We start from the raw sequence: 23233 nt of genomic DNA, 5'->3' as shown, positions 1-23233 counted from the left end.
GCATTCTCTCCTGACGTTTCGCCTGCATCTATGGCAAGCATCCTGAGGATGCTTGCCATAGATGCAGGCGAAACGTCAGGAGAGAATGCTTCTAGAACATGGCCATATAGCCCGAAAAACCTACAACAACCCAGTGATTCCGGCCATGAAAGCCTTCGACAATACATTGCAAATTTCACAAAATAGCAGTGACCCAAACAGGAGAGGATTCTTAGGTCATCCGATAGCTTTCTATGCCTGAACAAGGATTTGAACCCTGATCCTCCGAGCCATAATCCAAAACACTACATCTCATGGACTCTTTGAAAAAGTTTCACAGAACTCAAAAGCGTCCATAGTTTGGTGGCATTTGAGTGGCTCTTAAAGATATTGGCCACCTGTAGTTTTGACTTTGGTTTTGTTCTCACGGGCTAACACAGCTTGCTTTATTTTTTTCCATTGGGGGAAAAATAATATTTAGGGGACGAAACCTTCTGTAATTGCGTGGCAGCACTGATAACTTTGTCATTTCCCTAAGATGCCCTTAAAAAGCAAAATCCACTTTTGAAGATGTTTCTCCTTTGTGGGAGAGAGAAAAAAAACACACACTTTGAGGCTGCTTTGCTTTAGGAAACATCACAGCGGGAGCGGATGGATTCTCGTTTTTATTTCGCCAGAAATACATGTCCTCCCTCTTCCTCTGCTTTTGAATTTTGCATTAGACACGTACTCCACTTTCTTGCCACAGAAGCGAAGGAAGCATTTACTTTACCCAAGTCAAGCTTTTATCTGCAGGGATCCAAAGGCATCCAAGTCATCGAGAAACATAAAGATGGAAGCAAGAGACAGGCGGACCCAGGATTCATCCGCACTGCAGAATGAATGCAGTTTGGCACCACTTTGGCTTGAGGCTATGAAATCGTGGGAGTTGTAGTTTGGTGAAACACCAGCACTCTTTGGCAGAGAATACTAAAGGCCTTGTAAGACTACAACTCCCATAATTCCATAGCACAGTGACAGTGTGTGTGTGAGGAGTGACTTGAGAAACTGCAAGTCGCTTCTGGTGTGAGACAATTGACCATCTGCAAGGGTGTTGCCCAAGGAATGCCCGGATGTTTTCATAGAATCAAAGAGTTGGAAGAAACCTCGTGGGCCATCCAGTCCAACCCCATTCTGCCAAGAAGCAGGAATATTGCATTCAAATCACCCCTGACAGATGGCCATCCAGCCTCTGTTTAAAAGCCTCCAAAGAAGGAGCCTCCACCACACTCCGGGGCAGAGAGTTCCACTGCTGAACGGCTCTCACAGTCAGGAAGTTGTTCCTCATGTTCAGATGGAATCTCCTACTTGAGAAACTGCAAGTCGCTTCTGGTGTGAGACAATTGACCATCTGCAAGGGTGTTGCCCAAGGAATGTCCGGATGTTTTCATAGAATCATAGAATCATAAAGTTGGAAGAGACATCATGGGCCATCCAGTCCAACCCCCTGCCAAGAAGCAGGAATATTGCATTCAAATCACCTCTGACAGATGGCCATCCGGCCTCTGTTTAAAAGCGCCCAAAGAAGGCGCCTCCACCACACTCCTGGGTAGAGAGTTCCACTGCTGAACAGCTCTCACAGTCAGGAAGTTCTTCCTCATGTTCAGATGGAATTTCCTTTCTTGCAGTTTGAAGCCATCCAGCCTCTGTTTAACAGCCTCCAAAGAAGGCACCTCCACCACACTATGGGGCAGAGAGTTCCAACAGCTCTCACAATCAGGAAGTTCTTCCTCATGTTCAGATGGAATCTCCTCTCTTGTAGTTTGAAACCATTGTTCCATTGCATCCTAGTCTCCAGGGAAGCAGAAAACAAGCTTGCTCCCTCCTCCCTGTGGCTTCCCCTCACATATTTATACATGGCTATCATGTCTCCTCTCAGCCTTCTCTTTTTCAGGCTAAACATGCCCAGCTCCTTAAGCTGCTCCTCATAGGGCTTGTTCTCCAGACCCTTGATCATTTTAGTCGCCCTCCTCTGGACACATCCCAGCTTGTCAATATCTCTCTTCAATTGTGGTACCCAGAACTGGACACAATATTCCAGGTTTTGGTGCTTTACCATCCTTGTGGGAGGCTTCTCTCATGTCTCCGCAGTGACAGTTAAAGTGGTGTTAAACTGTGCTAATTCTACAGTGTAGATGCACCCACAGAGTTTAATGTCCTGATATAGTCTGTGGAGAAGCCTTTTGCTTGGAAATCCTAATGACAGAGGTAAGTGAGGCCAGAAGAAAACAGAGACAAAGCAGTACAGTAACCCCACATCCCATAACTCACAAGTTCCCATGATTTGAAAATCAACCCAAGCAATTGCTCATTCTACCAAACTCTGAAAGTTCCATGTTTTGGTGGTTTCCTCTTGGCTAGAGATGAGTTGTCCAACAATGGATGATTCCTTTGTTAGATGGCCTGCAAGTCAAAGCCTTCCAACTTCTTCTTCCACTCAACAGGGACAGGCCCATCTCCCTTTGTTTCTGATCATGCAGAGTACAGAAGAAGGAAACAGCAAGCAGTGAAGGTAGAAAGAACCCATCTGTTCTCTAGTGACATGTTTGGGTAAGGATGCCTCTCGCGTTTGCAAAGGCAGAAGGTCTTCTCATCCACTTTGATCAGCTCTCTAGGTATCTTAAAAGAACCTGATACAGATCCACCTGTTCCCATTCTTGGATCACCTCCAGAAGTTATGGATCACATCTTCCATCTTTCCCTAGTCGCCACCTCTTTCATTGCATGGAGAAAAGGAGATCAATTGTTATGATTGGGGCATGGATGAATGACATTTCCATCAAGTTTGTGTGAGTTGAGCAAGGAGACATTAGTTAGGTATGCTGAGTACTAAATTGTTGTTGTGTACCCTCAAGGTGACCCTGTTATGTGGTTTTCTAAGGCTGAGAATATGTGACTTGCCCAATGGTCACCCAGAGGGTTTCCATGGCCAAGCGAGAAATGAAACCCTGGTCTTTGGTGTCATAGCCCAACACTGAAATCACTAACTGCTTGTATATGAGTGGTTCCCAACCTTTTTTTGACCAGGGACTAGGGACCACTTTGACTATGGACCACTTGACCAGTGACCACTTTGACTAGGGACCACTTGACCAGTGACCACTTTGACCAGGGACCACTTAACCAGCGACCACTTTGACGAGGAACCACTTGACCTGCGACCACTTTGACTAGGGACCACTTGACCAGTGACCACTTTGACCAGGGACCACTTAACCAGCGACCACTTTGACGAGGGACCACTTGACCTGCGACCACTTTGACTAGGGACCACTTGACCCACGACCACTTTGACCAGGGACCACTTAACCAGTGACCACTTTGACAAGGGACTACTTGACCCGCGACCGCTTTGACTAGGGACCACTTGACCAGCGACCACTTTGACTAGGGACCACTTGACCAGGGACCACTTTAACTAGGGACCACTTGACCAGCGACCACTTTGACTAGGGACCACTTGACCAGTGCCCACTTTGACTAGGGACCACTTGACCAGCGACCACTTTGACTAGGGACCACTTGACCAGCAACCACTTTGACTAGAGACCACTTGACCAGTGACCACTTTGACTAGGGACCACTTGACCAGTGACCACTTTGACTAGGGACCACTTGACCCATGACCACTTTGACTATGGACCACTTGACCAGCAATCACTTTGACTAGGAACCACTTTGACTAGGGACCACTTGACCAGCGACCATTTTGACCAAGGACCACTTGACCAGCGACCACTTTGACTAGAGACCACTTGACCAGTGACCACTTTGACTAGGGACCACTTGACTAGCGACCACTTTGACCAGGAACCACTTTACCAGCAACCACTTTGACCAGGAACCACTTAACCAGCAACCTCTTTGACTAGGGACCACTTGACCAGCGACCACTTTGACCAAGGACCATTTGACCACCAACCACTTTGACCAGGAACCACTTAACCAGCAACCTCTTTGACTAGGGACCACTTGACCAGCGACCACTTTGACCAAGGACCACTTGACCAGCAACCACTTTGACCAGGAACCACTTAACCAGCAACCTCTTTGACTAGGGACCACTTGACCAGAGACCACTTTGACCAAGGACCACTTGACCAGAGACCACTTTGACCAGGAACCACTTGACCAGAAACTACTTTGACCAAGGACCACTTTGACCAGGGACCACTCTCCAACATTAGTACCAAAAGGGTTATGAATCAGTTTTTGGTCAACTTTAGATTTGGTTTGGCTATTTGGGGTGCTGATTCAGAAAATTGCATTGGATAGACCACATCAGCTCTAGTTCCTGATACAGAACATATGCCATCCAGTAGTTGCCATCTGCTCATCCACAGAAAAGCATATTTAATAATCTAGAGCTGATGTGGTAGTTAAAATATTTCGTGGGTAGTCAGCCTCTCCCCTCCCGACATCCCCGTTGCCTCGGCACTATAAGAGGGTTTTGTGAGACCAGTTGCTCTCGTTGCTGTGTGGTTTCGAGGCAATACTGTAGTAATGGTGAGGCCATGGACCATATTGTCATTCTTGGGGACCACTGATGGTCCACAGCCCACAGGTTGGGAACCACTGTTGTATATGAATACTTCTTTGTTATGTATTTCTGTATCTCCCACTTGGCTCAGTATAGTTAGTGAATTAGAAGTATACATGTAGATGATACAGAATACTGGCCTATCCTTTCCCTATCCATCCATTCATCTATCCATTTAATGTCCTGAGTGTATGGCAATGGCTCCTCTTTGGAAGTGTCATTGAGAACTCTCACGATCATTTCAAGGCTTGTCCATTAAAGGAAGAGCAAAGGGAGACTTACTAAGGCCACGGGGTTATTTCACACTTGGGTTTTTGGACTATAGTTCTTCTGGCACCTTTTCCCTGATGCCTCTGGCTCAAGCCTTTTGGTAGACGAACCCTTGTAGGACACCACTTCAGGACCTGAGGAAGGTAAGCTCTTTTCTGAGAGAGAGAAGCTGAGAAGGGAGACCATCTTCCTGTGGTATCTGGTCTTCATTTCCTTGGCTGACCTGTACAGGTTGCCAACGAAGCAATAGCAGATGGGGTTGAGGCTGGAGTTGGTGAGACTGAGCCACTGAGCGAACGGTCGGAGCTGCAAGACCCAAGGGGATGGGGCCACCTCTCGCAAGGACTTAGGACTGTTGAACTCAATCCAGATGTCCATCGTGTAAATGGGCAGCCAGGAGATGGCAAAGAGCAGGACCAAAGCCACCACCATCTGGGCCACCTTCTTGCGAATCTTCAACCTGGACGTCGGCAAAGTTTGGTTCAAGGCACTGCAGTCCCTCAAAGGTCTGGTGGGACACCAGAGCCTATGGACGGTGAGGCAGCAAATGACCATGTTGAATAGGACTGGCAAGCAGTAGAGCATGCAGAAGAGAAGGAAGCTGTAGGCTTTCTTGACCCGTTCCTGAGGCCAGACTTCCCTGCAGATGGGAAACGCCAGGAGAAGACCTGGGACAACTCCAATCTCATCCATTTTGTTCATAAATATGAGAGGCATGCAGATCGTGGAGGAGAAGACCCAAACCACCAGGATGGTGCCCCAGATCTTCCGTCGGGTGAAGAAGGACCTGGCGTTGAGTGGGTTGTGCACACTGTAGTACCGGTTCAAGCTGATCATTGTGAGGCTGAGGACGCTGGCGGAGACGGACATCGCCTGGATGAAAGGTACCATCCTACACAGGAAGTCCCCATAGACCCAGGCCTTGTAGACCAAATTGCCGGCAGTGATGGGCATGCAGATACACACCACCATCAGGTCACAGATGGCCAGGTTGATGAGGAGGCTTCTGGTGGCGCTCAGGCGCGGCATCCGGCTTCTGCGCTTCTGGGTGAGCATCCGGAGAGACATGATGTTGCCGATAAAGCCGACCAAGAAGGAGGCCAAGTACATGACAGTGAGGCTGATGGTGACTGGCTCCTTGTCGAAGAGGAAGAGGAGCTTCCCCAGCTCCTCCCAGCCCAGCTCTTGGCTCCCGTTGACTTGTCCCATCACCGAAACATTCTCTGGTTTCCAGAGCTCCAGCAGACTCCCCATCTCTGTGAGGCTGAAGGAGCCGTTCATGGCTCTCTCTTCTCTCCGTCACATGGAGGAGGACAAACAGAAGTGGAAATGATGTCCAGACCGTGAATAGCGAACAAATACGGAGTTTCTCCTCCTACAGCAAGCCTCCAGAAAAATCCTGAGGGTTTAGAGGGAGCTCTCCAGATCTGTAAAAGAGAGTGTTGGATAGAAAATGGTCTAATTAGTGTGGATAATGGACTTAGAATAACAGAATAACAGAATCATAGAACTGGTGAATATCAAGCAAAAAGTGGGTGCTAGAAATAATATACGAAACTGATTGGCACAACCTGAGGATCACAACCAGGTACAGTGAAGACATCTGCCCTTGTGCTTTGCTCCTCTGCTACTGAATACACATGCCCAGTATGGGATACATCTCAACATGTTAAAGCACTGGATGTGGTTCTTAATGAGACATGCTGCATTATCACAGGATGTCTACGCCCCATACCACTGGAGAAATTATACTGCTTAGCTGGTATTGCACCACCTCACATCCGTTGGGAAGTAGCAGTCAATAATGAAGGGACCAAGGCAGTGACATCTCTGGCCCATCCTCTGTTTTGATATCAGCCAGTAAGCCAACGCCTTAAATCATAGACCCATAGAATTGGAAGAGACCTCATGGGCCATCCAGTCCAACCCCCTGCCAAGCAGGAAAATTGCATTCAAAGCACCCCTGACAGATGGCCAGCCTCTGTTTAAAAGCTTCCAAAGAAGGAGCCTCTAACACACTTCGTGGTAGAGAGTTCCACTGCTGAACAGATCTCACAGGCAGGAAGTTCTTCATAATGTTCAGATGGAATCTCCTTTCTTGTAGTTTGAAGCCATTGTTCCATTGTGTCCTACTCCCCAGGGCAGCAGAAAACAGGCTTGCTCCCTCCTCCCTATGACTTCCTCTCACATATTTATACATGGCCCTCATAATGTCTCCTCTCAGCCTTCTCTTCTTCAGGTTAAACATGCCCAGCTCTTTAAGCCGCTCCTCATAAGACTTGTTCCAGACCCTCGATCCTTTTATTCGCCCTCCTCTGGACACATTCCAGATTGTCAATATCTCTCTTCAATTGTGGTGCCCAGAATTGGACACAATATTCCAGGTGTGGTCTAACCAAGGCAAAATAGAGCATGACTTCCCTAGACCTAGACACTAGACTCCTATTGATGCAGGCCAAAATCCCATTGGCTTTTTCGCTGCTGCATCACATTGTTGGCTCATGTTTAACTTGTTGTCCATGAGGACTCCAAGATCTTTTTCACACTTACTGCTCTCGAGCCAGGCATCGTCCCCCATTTTGTATCTTTGCATTTCATTTTTTCTGCCTAAGTGGAGTATCTTGCATTTGTCACTGTTGAACTTCATTTTGTTAGTTTTTGGCCCATTTCTCTAATCAAGAAACATCTTCCTAAGATTGAGAGAGATACTTGCAGGAACACCTCAGCAAGCAAGAATCCAAAAGTGGCAGGTTAGAACCCAGAACCATAATCAGTGACTGAGACCGGATGAGAAACTCCCTCTTGGATTGGGAGATCTGGAAGGCGCTGAACAGGTTGCGCTCTGTAACCACGAGATGCTGGGCTAACCTTAAGAAATGGGGCCACAATCGGAGTCGACGACATGCGAGTGTGGAGAAGAGTAAACCACAGACCACCTACTACATTGCAACCTGAGTCCTGCCACATGCACAATGGAGGACCTTCTCATACCAGAGGCCCTACAAGTGGCCAGCGTCTGGTCAAAGGACACTTAGCACAATGCCAAGTTTTTGTTAAACTTTGTTTGCGTTTTCAAATGCATCTTAACTGTACCCTCAACTTGCTTCTGACACGATAAATAAACAAAGCAAACTGGTGAAGACCTCAAAGACAATCCAGTCAAACCCTAGCCATGATTTTGGTCTGTATAAATAGGAGCATAGTGTCTAGATCTAGGGAAGTCATGCTCCCCATGCTCTATTCTGCCTTGGTTAGACCACACCTGGAATATTGTGTCCAATTCTGGACACCACAATTCAAGAGAGATATTGACAAGCTGGAATGTGTCCAGAGGAGGGCGACTAAAATGATCAAGGGTCTGGAGAACAAGCCCTACGAGGAGTGGCTTAAGGAGCTGGGCATGTTTAGCCTGAAGAAGAGAAGTCTGAGAGGAGACATGATAGCCATGTATAAATATGTGAGAGGAAGTCACGGGGAAGAGGGAGCAAGCATGTTTTCTGCTGTCCTGGAGACTAGGAAGTGGAACAATGGCCTCAAACTACAAGAAAGGAGATTCCACCTGAACATGAGGAAGAACTTCCTGACTGTGAGAGCTGTTCAGCAGTGGAAGTCTCTGCCCAGGAGTGTGGTGGAGGCGCCTTCTTTGGAGGCTTTGAAACAGAGGCTGGATGGCTATCTGTCAGGAGTGCTTTGAATGCAATTTTCCTGCTTCTTGGCAGAATGGGGTTGGACTGGATGGCCAAAGAGGTCTCTTCCAACTCTAGGGTTCTATGATTCTATAATTAATCAGTGATGGAAAAAACCCACTGCCAAAGCATAGCCCTGGGGTCAGGATTGCATTTAGGATTACAACTCCCAGAATCCCCAAACCGGAATTGTCCAAGGAGTACTCAGCCATGGTCTACAATTCGTAGGACTGTAAGGACGAGCACCTTTTATCTCCTCCATCAATCACGCTCTCTTTCATTTCCATCCTAATATCTCAGTAGGCAGCTAATGGAGGATATAAAAACCAAAAGCCTGAAAAGCAGTCAAGGGCTCAGCTATCCAGGGCAAGGGCTTTAGGTTAATGCAACTTCAACCCCTCTTGGTTTCAGCACACCTCTGATGAAATCCTCCCAGTGAAATAGAGGGTTTTTAAATACGGGTCAAATCAGGAGAGTCAACATGAATAAATCTGCTCAATAAAAACCCTATGATAGGGTGTGCTTAGAGTTGCAGCTAAGTCAGATATGATTTGGAGATACACAACAACAACACAACAATGATCTAAATCTGTTTGTTAATCTCTATGCTTTTTTCATCAAATTCCACAGTAAAGTATTCACTTTCTCCTTTCATTCCCTTCCCTCTCTCCCTCTTTCCCCTTCCTTCCTTCCTTCCTTCCTTCCTTCCTTCCTTCCTTCCTTCCTTCCTTCCTTCCTCCCTTCCTCCCTCCCTCCCTCCCTCCCTCCCTCCCTCCTTCCCTTCCCTCTCTCTCTCCCTCCTTCCCTTTTGTCTTTCTTTCCTTCTCTCTTTCCTTTATCTTTCTCTTCCTTCCTTTGATCCTTCTCTTCATCCCTTCCTTCCCTCCCTCCCTCCCTTCTGTCTTTCTTTCCTTCTCTCTTTCCTTTATCTTTCCCTTCCTTCCTTTCATCCTTCTCTTCATCCCTTCCTTCTCTTTTTCCTCTTTTCCTTCCCTCCTTCTATCCTTCCTTCCTTCCTTCCTTCCTTCCTTCCTTCCTTCCTTCCTTCCACCCACCTTCCTTCCTTCCTTCCTTCCTTCCTTCCTTCCTTCCGTGTGTCCCCTTTCTTTTTCCTTCCTTCCCTCTTTCCTCTCACCTTCCTGCTCTCCTTCTTTCTCCTTCCATTCTTCCTTTCCTTCCTCCCCTCTTTCCTTCCTCTTTCCCTTCCCCTTCCTTCCTCCTTCCCTTCCCCCTCCTTCCTTCCTTCCTTCCTTCCTTCCTTCCCTTTTCTCTTTCCTTCTCTCTTTCCCCCCTCCTTCCCTCCTTCCCTCACTCCTTCCTCCTTTCAACCTTCCTTCTGTTCTTTCCTTCCTTCCTTCCTTCCTTCCTTCCTTCCTTCCTTCCTTCCTTCCTTCCTTCCTTCCTTCCTCCTTCTCTCCCTCCCTCCTTCTCTCCCTTCCTTCCTTCCTTCCTTCCTTCCTTCCTTCCTTCCCTTTTCTCTTTCCTTCCTTCCATCTTTCCTCCCTCCTTTCCTCATTTCCTCTTTCTCCTTTCAGCCTTCCTTCTGTTCTTCCCTTCCTCCCTTCCTCCCTCCCTCCCTCCCTCCCTTCCTTCTCTCTTTCTTCCCTCCCCCTTCCTTTCTTCCTCTCTCTTTCCCTTTCTTGCAAATGCCAGCTTCCTCCTGCTATTTATGGACAGGTAAGTATTCATTCATCCACTAACTTATTTTAAAAGCATTCTGTGTAGCTGTTACTGTTTTATTAAAAGCATCCGGGTCTCCTCAAATGGAAAGTGCCTTTCTGCTTCTCAGTAGGACTTTTCACACTATTTTGTTTCTTAATGCAGATGCACTCATCTCTATTTATCTATCTTCTACCTATATAATGTGTGTATATATCTGGCAGCTTTCTGATTGGCTCCCACTTCCACAGACCACTGTAACCCCCACGAATGATGGACCTGGACCAAACTTGGCAACCAGACCTTCCATGACCCCCCTCATGTCCTAGTGTACTTTGGGAGAGAATGGAGCATGGATTATGAGATTTGCAGTACCTTCACCACTGTGACCCCCATGAATGATGGACTTGTGGCAGCTTTCTGATTGGCTCCCACTTCCACAGACCACTGCAACCCCCACGAATGATGGACCTGGACCAAACTTGGCACTCAGACCTTCCATGACCCACCTCATGTCCTAGTGTACTTTGGGAGAGAATGGAGCATGGATTATGAGATTTGCAGTACCTTCACCACTGTGACCCCCATGAATGATGGACTTGTGGCAGCTTTCTGATTGGCTCCCACTTCCACAGACCACTGCAACCCCCACGAATGATGGACCTGGACCAAACTTGGCACTCAGACCTTCCATGACCCACCTCATGTCCTAGTGTACTTTGGGAGAGAATGGAGCATGGATTATGAGATTTGCAGTACCTTCACCACTGTGACCCCCATGAATGATGGACTTGTGGCAGCTTTCTGATTGGCTCCCACTTCCACAGACCACTGCAACCCCCACGAATGATGGACCTGGACCAAACTTGGCACTCAGACCTTCCATGACCCACCTCATGTCCTAGTGTACTTTGGGAGATAATGGAGCATGGATGATGAGATTTGCAGTACCTTCACCTCATTTAGCTCCCATAGACCATTGAAACCCTCATGAATGACGGACCTGGATCATTTTTGGTACACAGACCCCCCCCCCCAAATGACCCACTTTACATCCTGAAGCGATTAGGAGGAGGATTGACCACAGATGATGGGATTTGCAGTACTTTCAATCACTTCAGCTCCCACAAACTACTGCGACCTTCATGAATGATGGATCTGGACTAAACTTGGCACCCAGACCTCCCATGACCCATCTCATGTCCTGGTGCAGTTTGGGGAGAATGGATTATGGATGATGAGATTTGCAGTACCTTCATCTCATTTGGTGCCCACAGACCACTGCGACCCTCACAAATGACAGACCTGGACCATATTTGGCATACAGACCCCTCATGACCCACTTAATGTCCTGGTGCAGTTATGGGGAGGATTGACTACGGATGATGGGATTTGCAGTACTTTCAATCACTTCAGCTCCCACAGACCACTGCAACCCTCATGAATGATGGACCTGGACCAAACTTGGCACCCAGGCCTTCCATGACCATGGCCATATAGCTCGGAAAAACCTACAGCAACCCAGTGATTCCGGCCATGAAAGCCTTCGAGAATACATTTAACAATGCCTTTTTCATATAACATGGGCACCACTGGGTCCCCAAGCTAGCAATTTAATAAAATTGATGAAAAGGACCCAAGATTTTGGACAGTGAGTCTGTAGTCAGATATATGCATATTTCAGACAAAGTGTGCCATTCTGTACTCAGAGGTAAGTTCATTGAGACTCACTTTCAGGAAAACCAGGTACAATAAGTTGTCCAAAGTCTCCTTGAACTCAATCAGGTTTACACAGTAAATGCAAGGGAACATGGGTATTTCTTGTAGTGCTTGCAACAGCTGACCTTAGTTTTCCTTTGTCTCCACCAGACCCTGCCTTTGCTAGTCTTTAGCTGCCAGGCAAAAGTGGTTCTTTCGCATGAATATCTACGGATGTCGGATTAATCTGAAGTGTGCTTTGGTAGTCATACCTTGTAATGTGGACTCAGGTTGCATGTGCTTCGGGGCGTCCCTGTCAACATTGCTTGGGTTTGATGATGCTTAGCTGCCTTTGTGGAGTGAGGACGGACTGGGAATATCGCACACGGATAAATATGGGTGCTCCCTTGCGGATAGAGCACCCTGAACATAGTAACACAGAGTAAAGCTCTGCAGCATGAGGAAATATTCTTGACACCCGCTGGGTAATTCTGGTGCAATGAGGATGAGGTACTTTGCACCATTACTTGGGATTGGAGGCACAGCGCCAGGCCCAGAAATTGCGTGTGCGTGTGAGGATCAAATGAGGGTCTCATAAACAATAAAGATTCCTGAAGTGCTTTAAAAGCTGGTTCGTTTGGCTTGGCGTGAACGCTGCCTGTCTGCAGCTTGTTGCAGGCACAACAAGTAACATCCAGATTGGCCAATTGGGCTTCAAAGGGACACTTTGGGTTGTCCTTTGCAGAGGAAATCCCTTTGAAATCAGAAAATCAAGAGAGCCAGGTTGAACCTTAAGAAGAAGAAAAGGAGAGAGGGGGAAAGAGGAGGAGGAGGAGGAGGAAGAAGAAGAGGAAGAGAAGGAGATGGAGAAGGAAGAGGGGGAAGAAAGAGCAGGAGGAGATAAAGAAGACAACGGGGAGGAAAAGAAAAAGAAGAAGAGGAAGAAGAAAAGAGGAGGAGGGAGAAGAGGAGGAATGAGAAGGCGATAAAGAAGAGAATGCGGAGGAAGGGAAAAGTGGAAGAGGAGGAGGAAGAAGAGGAGGAATGAGGAGGAGATAAGAGAATGGGGAGGAAGAGAGAAAAGGAAGAGGAATAAGGAGAAGGAGGAAGAAGAGGAGGAAGCAGGAGGAGATAAAGAAGAGAATGGAGAGGAAGAGAAAAAGAGGAAGAAGAGGAGAAGAAGAAGAAGAATGAGGAGATAATAGAATGGGGAGGAAGAGAGAAAAGGAAGAGGAATAAGGAGAAGGAGGAAGAAGAGGAGGAAGCAGGAGGAGATAAAGAAGAGAATGGAGAGGAAGAGAAAAAGAGGAAGAGGAAGAAGAGGAATAGGAGGAAGGAGAGGAGGAAGAAGAGGAGGAATGAGGAGGTGATAAATAAGAGAATGGTGAGGAAGAGAGAAATAGGAAGAGGAAGAAGAAAAGGAGGGGAGGAGGAAGAGGAGGAAGCAGGAGGAGATAAATAAGAAATTGGAGAGGAAGAGAGAAATAGAAAGAGGAAGAAGAAGAAGAAGAGGAGGAGGAAGAAGGAGATAAAGAAGAGAATGGGGAGGAAGAAAAAGAGGAAGAAGAGGAGGAGGTGGAAGGGGAGGAAGAAGAGGAGGAATTAGTAGGATGAAGAAGAGAATGGGGAGGAAGAGATAAAAGGAAGAAGAAGAGGAGGAGGAGGAAGAGGTGGAAGCAGGATACAGAAGAGAATTGGGAGGAAGAGAAAAAGAGAAAGAGGATGAAGACGAAGAGGAGGAAAGAGAAGGAGACAAAGAAGAGAATGGGGAGGAAGAGAAAAAGAAGAAGAGAAAGAAGAGGAGGAGTAGGAGGAAGAAGAAGAGGAATGAGGAGGAGATAAAGAAGAGAATGGGGAAGAAGAGGAAAAGAGGAAGAAGAGGAGGAGGAAGAGAAAAAGAAGGAGAGGAAAAAGAGGATGAGGAAGGTGGAGGAGATAAAGAAGAGACTGGGATGGAAGAGAAAAAGAGGAAGAGGAAGAAGAGGAGGAGGAGGAGGAGGAACCTCAAATCCCATAGCTGAACCCCTGCTCTATAAATGGCAATGTAGGTGGGCGCATAGTGATTAGAGCAGCATTCTTCCAACCCAGCATCCTTCATTGTGTCCGACTCCAACTTCCATCAACCTTCACCAACTGTAGCAGATGGAGATGATGGGAGATGTTGTCCAGTACATTTGGATGGAGGCTAATTGGAGGAAACTGAATGAAACCACATTCGGATCCTCTCCTGGCTATGAAACTCACCTGGGTCTATCATGCTAACCTACTTGGCAGGGCTGATATGAAGATTAAACAAATAGAGAAGGAGAGGAGAACAGATACAGAGTGATTTGAAAAAGAGGAAGATGCATTTAATATATTTTATATAAGCGGCTTTGAGCTCTGTAGTGCAAAGGCAGGATGTGCTGTGATTTAATGGCCAGTCATTTATCGATTGTATATTATTAAGACAGACCCTGGACAAAGAATTACACCTTAGCCAATAAATCTGATTATTCTCCCCTCCTGGAGCTTGGTGCTGAAAGGACAGCTCCCATCCAGCCCTCATCCTTTGACATTGCTTTCCCCAAAGGAAAGGAGGGAATGGCTCCCTTCCAGCCCTGTTACTTCCCTCCAAATGCTGTTCTTTCCAAGGCAAAGGCACTTACTCTGAGTCCACAAAGTGGGGAAGTTCCTCCGGAGCGATGCATCTATCCCTGTGAAGGATAATTTCCAAAGGAGGGTTTCTTCAACCTCTGCGGTTCTTCTCCTTCGCTGCTCCGAACCCGCTCTCTCCTGTCCTGACAATGCACATTGCACAACCCACAACTCCCCCTCCTGCCAGGATTATGCCAAGTCCTGCTCCAAGCCCCAATGCATCTCCCATGATCTGTGAGCTCTTTCCTCCCAACCCCATCCTTCCAAAACTCAACCCCACTCTCAGCTCACTTTCCAAAGCCCATTTTCTTACCCCGTTTCGGGCACTGCGTCCTTCCTTGCGCTCTTCTCCATGCTGCGAAGCTCTTGTGCAGAGAGAGACTTCTGCATCCCTGGGCAGATGTCGGAAGCATCCGTGCAATCTCTTGAACCACACAAACTTTACTCCAAGCGACAAGGCATGTGCTACCTTTCCCCTTCCTGATGTGCAGGAACACAACCCTGTCCATTCATATACTTCTCCAATTATTCAGAAACACACACCTCTCTCCCTATGCTTTCTCTTTCACGCACAGTGAGCACATACGATGCACTTTTCCCATTACTAAACTCTCTTTAGTGCCTAAAACGAGAACCGCATCTTTTCCTACCCAAAGCTATGCTGCACAACAACTCCATCCTCTTCTCTCAGCATCAGCTTTGGCTTCTCTTTCCCTCGGTGTTTCTTCTATTACTATTTTTTTTGTCCAGCTTTCAGTGTGTTTGGCAGCCATGGATACCGAAGAAAGAGTTGTCAATGATATCAAATGGGGCATCTTTGCTAGAGAGTGCTGTGTGCTGCTCATCTCTGGAGAAGCTCAGCTGTGTATTTATTTGACTTATAGTCTGCTTTTCTTCCATAGCTGCTTACTTTGGATGACTAAAGCAAGGGTACTAACAGAATCTGAATATTTGAGGCAAGTGTGAATGTTGCAATTGGTCACCTTGATTAGCATTTAATGGCCTTGCTGCTTCAAAGCCTGGCTGATTGCTGCCTGGGGGAATCCTTTGTTTGGAGGTGTTAGAAGCAATCAGCCAGGCTTTGAAGCTTCATGTTTAACGTCTTGTCCATGAAGACCCCAAGATCTTTTTCACACGTACTGCTCTCGAGCCAGTCATCGCCCCCCATTCTGTATCTTTGCATTTCATTTTTTCTGCCTAAGTGGAGTATCTTGCATTTGTCACTGTTGAACTTCATTTTGTTAGTTTTGGCCAATTATCTCTCTAATCTGTGAAGATTGTTTTGAATTCTGCTCCTGTCCTCTGGAGTATTGGCTATCGCTCCCAATTTGCTGTTGTCTGCAAACTTGACGATCATGCCTTCTAACCCTTCATCTAAGCCATTAATAAAGTTTTTGAACAGGACCGGGCCATTATATAATAATAATAATAATAATAATAATAATAATAATAATAGCTTTTTATGACACCCAAAATCAGCTTATTCTGCCTAATAGTAGGGCAGGCCCTTCCCCAGCTGGTTTGCATCCTATCAGCTCGATCCCTTTTCAGCTTGATCCCTGCCTATTACAGGGAAAACCAGCTGATCCCTAATCCATCTAAAACACAGCCTTTCACCTTAAGAACAGACAAGCACCCCGAGCTCTGAGGATGACCTGGGAAGGAATCCCACTGGAGCATTGCAGCGCACCCAAATACCTGGGAGTCACTCTGGACCATGCTCTGACCTACAAGAAGCACTGCCTGAACATCAAGCAAAAAGTGGGCGCTAGAAACAACATCATACGAAAGCTGACTGGCACAACCTGGGGATCACAACCAGACACAGTGAAGACATCTGCCCTACCGCTATGCTACTCTGCTGCTGAGTATGCATGTCCAGTGTGGAACACATCTCACCACACTAAAACAGTGGATGTGGCTCTTAATGAGACATGCCACATTATCACGGGGTGTCTGCGCCCTACACCACTGGAGAAATTACACTGTCTAGCCGGTATCGCACCACCTGACATCCGCCAGGAAGTAGCAACCAATAGTGAAAGGACCAAGGTAGTGACAGCTCCAGCCCATCCCTTGTTTGGGTATCAACCAGCACGTCAACGACTGAAATCAAGACATAGTTTTCTAAGATCTACAGAGACACTCGCTGGAACACCCAGCAAGCAAGAGTCCAAAAGTGGCAGGCTCAAACCCAGAACCTCAATCAATGGCTGTTACCCAATGAGAGACTCCCCCTTGGGCACACAGAAAACTGGGCGACTTGGAAGACGCTGAACAGACTGTGCTCTGGCACCACGAGATGCAGAGCCAACCTTAGGAAATGGGGCCACAAAGTGGAATCCACGACATGCGAGTGTGGAGAAGAGCAAACTACAGACCACCTGCTGCAATGCAACCTGAGCCCTGCCACATGCACAAGGGAGGACCTTCTTGCGGCAACACCAGAGGCACTCCAAGTGGCCAGATACTGGTCAAAGGATATTTAATCAACTACCAAGCTTGCAAGCTCTGTGTCTTTTGTATGTTTGTTTGTTTGTTTTTGTTAAAAATGTAATACAAATGTCTGGTTGCTGATGACATGATAAATAAATAGCTTGATGCCTTTCCTTGATGCAGTAGCTACTGGTGGAACTTCTCTGGGTTGTAGTCTGAACTTTGACAGAGTTGGGGTGGGGCAAGGAGCTCTTCCCTGCTGCAGTTAGGTGTGAATGTTTAGTTGATCACCTTCATTAGCATTAGAAGGCCTGCCTGAGCCTGGGAAAATCTGTTGCTGGGAGGTGTTAATCTGTGCCTAGTTTTTTCCTCTCTGTTGTTTAGCTGTTATAATTTTAGAGTTTTTTAATACTGGTAGCCAGATTTTGTTCATTTTCATGGTCTCTTCCTTTCTGTTGAAATTGTCCACATGCTTGTGGATTTCAATGGCTTCTCTGTGTAGTCTGACATGGTGGTTGTTGTTGTGGTCCAGCATTTCTGTGTTCTGGACACAGCATATTATTTGAGAACACAGAAATGCTGGACCACACCAACAACCACCATGTCAGACTACACAGAGAAGCCATTGAAATCCACAAGCATGTGGACAATTTCAACAGAAAGGAAGAGACCATGAAAATGAACAAAATGAACAAAATCTGGCTACCAGTATTAAAAAACTCTAAAATTACAACAGCTAAACAACAGAGAGGAAAAAAAACCAGGCACAGATTAACACCTCCCAGCAACAGATTTTCCCAGGCTCAGGCAGGCCTTCAAATGCTAATGAAGGTGATCAGCTAAACATTCACACCTAGCTCCAGCAGAGAAGAGCTCTTTGCCCCACCCCAGCCATTCCACAGATATATAAACCCATTTTTCCTACTTCCAACAGACCTCACTACCTCTGAGGATGCTTGCCATAGATGCAGGCGAAACGTCAGGAGAAATGCCTCTAGAACATGGCTCTATAGCCCGAAAAAACCCACAAGAACCTAGTGATTCCAGCCATGAAAGTCTTTGACAGAGTTATTTTTATGTGGGAGGTTAGGGTTGTAAACCTATAAAGTTCTGAATAGAACCCGTAAGGCATCCACTCCCTGCCTGATATCAGGGCAACTGATTACCAAGGCCTGCCTGCATTGTAGGTTAATTTTCTTTATCTTTCTTGTTATTGAGATAGATGCACAATGTCATCCCATTTCATCTTTTGCTAGCAAATGAAACATTCATGCAAATGCAAGTAGGTTAGAGAAAAACAAAGCCGTGCCTCCTGCAGAGCCAAAGTGTGGAGGGTACACAATATACTGTTGAAGAGAAAATTTAGAATAGAGAGATTGGGTTCATCAGAGAAATAATGGCCCTTTCTTTTGATGAGGTACATAGTTGGGTTTGGGGAGAAATGATGGGCCGAGGCCAACTAGGCAATTAAATTGATTGCCGGACTGTGTTGCCAACTTGCTCTTCTTTTTTTTTACCACTTGCTGAGCTTAAAGAGCTACAGGATGCAAACCTGTTGCAGTATTTGAAGCTCTCACTGTTTGCACAATAACAAATCACAGCTTAGCAGCGGAAAAAGGGGCAGGAGCATGATGAGAAAATGAGTAGGGGACGTCTTAAGAAAATGTTGACCATTTCCGCTACCTTGGCAGCCACCTCTCCACAAAAGTCAACATTGACACTGAAATTCAACACCGCCTGAGCTCTGCGAGTGCAGCCTTTTCCTGAATGAAACAGAGAGTGTTTGAGGACCGGGACATCCATAGGGATACCAAGGTGCTTGTTTATAAAGCTATTGTCCTCCCAACCCTGCTACAGACGTCACATGCAACTCCTGGAACGATTCCATCAGCGCTGACTTCGGAAAATCCCGCAAATCTCTTGGGAAGACAAGTGGACAAATGTTAGCATGCTGGAAGAAGCAAAGACCACCAGCATTGAAGCGATGGTCCTCCGCCATCAACTCCACTGGACCAGCCATGTTGTCCGGATGCCCGACCACCGTCTCCCAAAGCAGTTGCTCTACTCCGAACTCAAGATCGGAAAATGGAATGTTGGTGGGCAGGAAAAGAGATTTAAAGATGGGTTCAAAGCCAACTTTAAAAATTCTGGCATAGACACCGAGAACTGGGAAGCCCTGGCCCTTGAGCGTTCCGGCTGGAGGTCAGCTGTGACCAGCAGTGCTGCAGAATTTGAAGAGGCACGAATGGAGGGCGAAAGAGAGAAACATGCCAAGAGGAAGGCGCGTCATGCCAACCCTGACTGGGACCACCTTCCACCTGGAAACCAATACCCTCACTGCAGGAGAAGATGCAGATCAAGAATTGGGCTCCACAGTCACCTATGGACCCACTGACAGAACACTGACCTTGGAAGACCATCATCCTTGGATTACGAGGGATCGCCTAAGTAAAGTAAGTAAGCAAGTAAGTTAGTAAGGTGACATCCTAAGTTTGGATGCTCTTCTTCATTCTCCTTCCTAGCAGCAGCTGGTGACTTCCAGGTCAGTAAGGCAGTGGGTCCAGTTCAGGTTTTTAATCTAGAGTGTGCATTTATGGTCAATCTCCTGTAGAAGCTGACCACAGAGTTGCTCTGGAACAACCAGAGATTCATAGAGAGAACATATTAATCAAATCCTTCAATAATCAGATCCACAAATGTGCCAATGTAACCGTGAAAGGAGCTGTCCGAGGTGCTGACCGCATTCTCCAAATAGGTTCAGCATCTTGGAGAGCGCCTTTGACCAAAATTATCATGGACTCATGGTTTCACTGACATGGAAGAAAGGGGCTGCTGTGTCTTCCTTGGTATGCCCACACTTGTCCTCCAAGCCTAGAATTCCTATAGCTATGCCTTCAAAACTAGCAGCCTCTGGTCTATGAGGGTTGAATGAAAAGTAATGCCTCCACCTTTGTAACTCCTCAACACATGGCAGTACTCGTATGCGGCAGGTACTGGCTTGTTCAGTAGACTCTCCTCTACAGTTCCATTTGGGTGGGAAGCCTTAGCATTTCATGGTTGTGTTGTTAAAGTTTTTTTGTCATGTCAGGAGCATCCTGTTGTGAGAGAATTGGCCATCTGCAAGAACGTTGCCCAGGGGATGCCGGATGATTTTTGATGTTTTTATCATCCTTGTGGGAGGCTTCTCTCATGTCCCCGCATGAGGAGCTGGAGCTGATAGAGGGAGCTCATCCGCCTCTCCCCGGATTAGAACCTGCACTCTGTCGGTCTTCAGTCCTGCCGGCACAGGGCTTTAACCCACTGCGGCGGCAAAAAAAGCCAATTGGATTTTGGCCTGCATCAATAGGACTATACAGGCCCGTAGCCAGGATTTTGATTCGGGAGGAGCTGACAGATGCAACAGATGGCAGTACTGGTTTGCGACAGGTACTGGCTTGTTCAGCAGACGGTCGGTCAATGTGACTTAAGCAACGTGCAGTCATTGAATTCTTGACAGCAGAAGGTGTCACCCCAAAGGAGATTCATCAGAGAATGCAAGCTGTTTAGGGTGATTGTGTTGATGCGAGTACTGTGCAAGTAAGTTTAAAGATGTTGAGGTGACACCTATCAAGAATTCAGTGACTGTACGTTGCTTAAGTCTCATTGACCGACCGTCTGCGCAGGGTTCCATACTTCGCACTTTAACAACACAACCGTTCAATGCAGGCATGTAGCCGGGGGGGGGGGGGGGGGCTTGAGGGGCTTCAGCCCCCCCCCGAAATTCTCATGGTGGTTTGCGAAAATGCCTTACTGATGCATTATTTAAACTGTTATGTTTATTCCTATCATGATCTGATCACCATACTCAATATATCCCATATGCATGGGGGTATTGGGGTAACGATACAAAAGGTTTGCTAGGCTAGACCCTCTTTCACTCAGACTCAGCCCCCCCTGAAACTCAGCCCCCCGAAACCCCCCCTGAAATGTTTTTAGCCCCCCCCCCGAAACAAAATCCTGGCTACGGGCCTGGTTCAATGCTAAGGTTCCCCGACAAAATGGAACTGTAGAGGAGAGTCGCAGCTTGGGAGTGATCCTGGACTCACCGCTGAGCCTGGAACCCCAGGTCTCGGCGGTGGCCGGGAGAGCTTTTGCGCAATTAAAACTTGTGCACCAGTTGCGCCCGTACCTTGGGAAGTCTGATCTGGCCACAGTGGTCCACGCTCTTGTCACATCCCGAATAGACTACTGCAACGCGCTCTACGTGGGGTTGCCCTTGAAGACGGTTCGGAAACTTCAACTAGTCCAGCGAGTGGCAGCCAGATTGCTCACTAGAGCAACATACAGGGAGCACACCACCCCCTGTTGTGCCAGCTCCACTGGCTGCCGGTGCAGTTCTGAGCACAATTCAAGGTGCTGGTTTTGACCTACAAAACCCTGTACGGTTCCGGTCCAGTGTATCTGTCCGAACGTATCTCCCTTTACATCCCACCCCGGAGTTTGAGATCAGCTGGGGAGGCACTGCTCTCGACCCCACCACTGTCACAAGTGAGGCTGGTGGGGACGAAGAGCAGGGCTTTCTCAGTGGTGGCCCCTCACCTGTGGAACTCACTCCCGGGGGAAATCAGGGCATCATCATCCCTCCTCTCCTTCAGGAGGAGGGTGAAGACGTGGCTTTGGGACCAGGCCTTCGGGCAATCTGGCAATTAAATCAGATGAATACGACCAGCAGGATTGAAGAAGTGGAATTGAAAATGAGATCTATGAGTTAGTGAACGCTGACCATGTGGGAGGAGGATTTGGGTTTGTATGGGGCTTTTTATTGATTTTATTGATTTTATTGGTATAATGTATGAATTGTTGTTAACTATGAATTTGTAATAATTTTGTATTGATTGTCTTGTGACGCGGGCATCAAATTGTGCCTTGCTTTTGTAAGCCGCCCTGAGTCCCCCCCAGGGTGAGAAGGGCAGGGTATAAGAACCCGTAATAAATAATAATAATAAATAATACTGAACAAGCCAGTACCTGTCGCAAACCAGTACTGCCATCTGTTGCATCTGTCAGCCCCTCCCGAATCAAATCCTGGCTACGGGCCAGTATAGTCCTATTGATGCAGGCCAAAATCCAATTGGCTTTTTTTTTGCCGCCGCATCACATTTAATTTGTTGTCCATGAGGACTCCAAGATCTTGCGAAATGGGATAGTCGGTGTTTACTTGTGTTCCTATGGAATCCAAGCCAAAGCAGTTCTAAGCCAACCTGCAAGTTAATTGGTAAAGAAGAAATGAGGAATTGGGCTGAATACAAATCCATAGGGTTGCCCCATCCTCCTCCTTGGAAACGGCAGGATTCCTACTTCATTAGAGGTCTCCGGAATCGTATTTATGGCTCGGCCAAGATAAACAACCGCTGCAAAGTAACGCCAGCATTTTGCCCCCAAAGCACACAGAGAGAAATGTGTCCTTTCATCCTGCACAAATCTCTTTATGGAGACCCGCAAAGAGCAATTATAATTTCACACATATTTCCCTCCCGCCCCGGGAAAAGGAGCGCTCCTGCTAATGGACAGCCGGCGCATGGGCTTCTGAACAGGAAAAATAACAGGGGGGAAAAAGAGGCGAAACGCTGGCAGGCTTTTCTGCCAGACCTTGGTTCATCTCCCCTGAGAGATATGTTATTCTCTTGTCTTCTTTTATGTGGCAAAATAGTGTAAATTCCTTAAACTGGGATGCATGATAAGTCAAGATGACTGCAAACGAGGATGAGAATGAATAAAGAAACATGTTGACTACATGGTAATTTTCACAAAAGGCAAAAGCAGTGACACAGATCGATATGCCGGCAGGTGCTTTGTGATTCAAAGTCTTCAGAAGCATCACAGCTTCATTGGTCTATGCAAAACAGGTAGCAATGACTCTCCTTCAATTGTCGGAGGCTTTCATGGCTGGAATCACTGGGTTGCTGTGAGTTTTCCAGGCAGTATAGCCATGTTCCAGAAGCAGTCTCTCCTGACGTTTCACCCACTGTGAGTTTTCCAGGCTGTGTGGCCATGTTCAGAAGCATTCTCTCTTAACAATTCACCCACTGTGAATTTTCCAGACTGTGTGGCCATGTTCCAGAAGCATTCTCTTCTGATGTTTCACCCACTAGGTTGCTGTGAGTTTTCCAGGCTGTATGACCATGTTCAGAAGCATTCTTTCTTGATGTTTCACCCACTAGGTTGCTGTGAGTTTTCCAGGCTGTATGGCCATGTTCAGAAGGATTTACTCCTGGCATTTCGCCCACTGCGTTGCTGTGAGTTTTCAAGA

The 23233-nt window shown here is 47.0% G+C and overlaps 1 protein-coding gene across 2 annotated transcripts; it reads right to left on the bottom strand.

The window, feature by feature from the left end:
- Positions 1 to 3742: 3742 nt before the first annotated feature.
- On the bottom strand, positions 3743 to 15100 carry LOC137094716 (QRFP-like peptide receptor). Of its 2 annotated transcripts, none has more exons than XM_067462157.1 (2): positions 14822 to 15100; positions 3743 to 6255 (listed from the first exon to the last, which is right to left on the bottom strand). In XM_067462157.1, the coding sequence occupies exon 2, from the start codon at positions 6107 to 6109 to the stop codon at positions 4859 to 4861; it is 1251 nt and encodes a 416-aa protein (XP_067318258.1). In that variant the 5' UTR covers positions 6110 to 6255; positions 14822 to 15100; the 3' UTR covers positions 3743 to 4858. The 2 variants fall into 2 exon arrangements, with proteins under 2 accessions (XP_067318258.1, XP_067318257.1); XM_067462156.1 differs by lacking the exon at positions 14822 to 15100 and adding an exon at positions 14520 to 14802.
- Between the last annotated feature and the right edge of the window lie 8133 nt (positions 15101 to 23233).

This window comes from Anolis sagrei, chromosome Y, assembly GCF_037176765.1.
Source record: "Anolis sagrei isolate rAnoSag1 chromosome Y, rAnoSag1.mat, whole genome shotgun sequence".
NCBI lineage: Eukaryota > Metazoa > Chordata > Lepidosauria > Squamata > Dactyloidae > Anolis > Anolis sagrei.
Note: the sequence above shows the minus strand (reverse complement) of the source record. Positions and strands in the feature narration are given on the sequence as shown.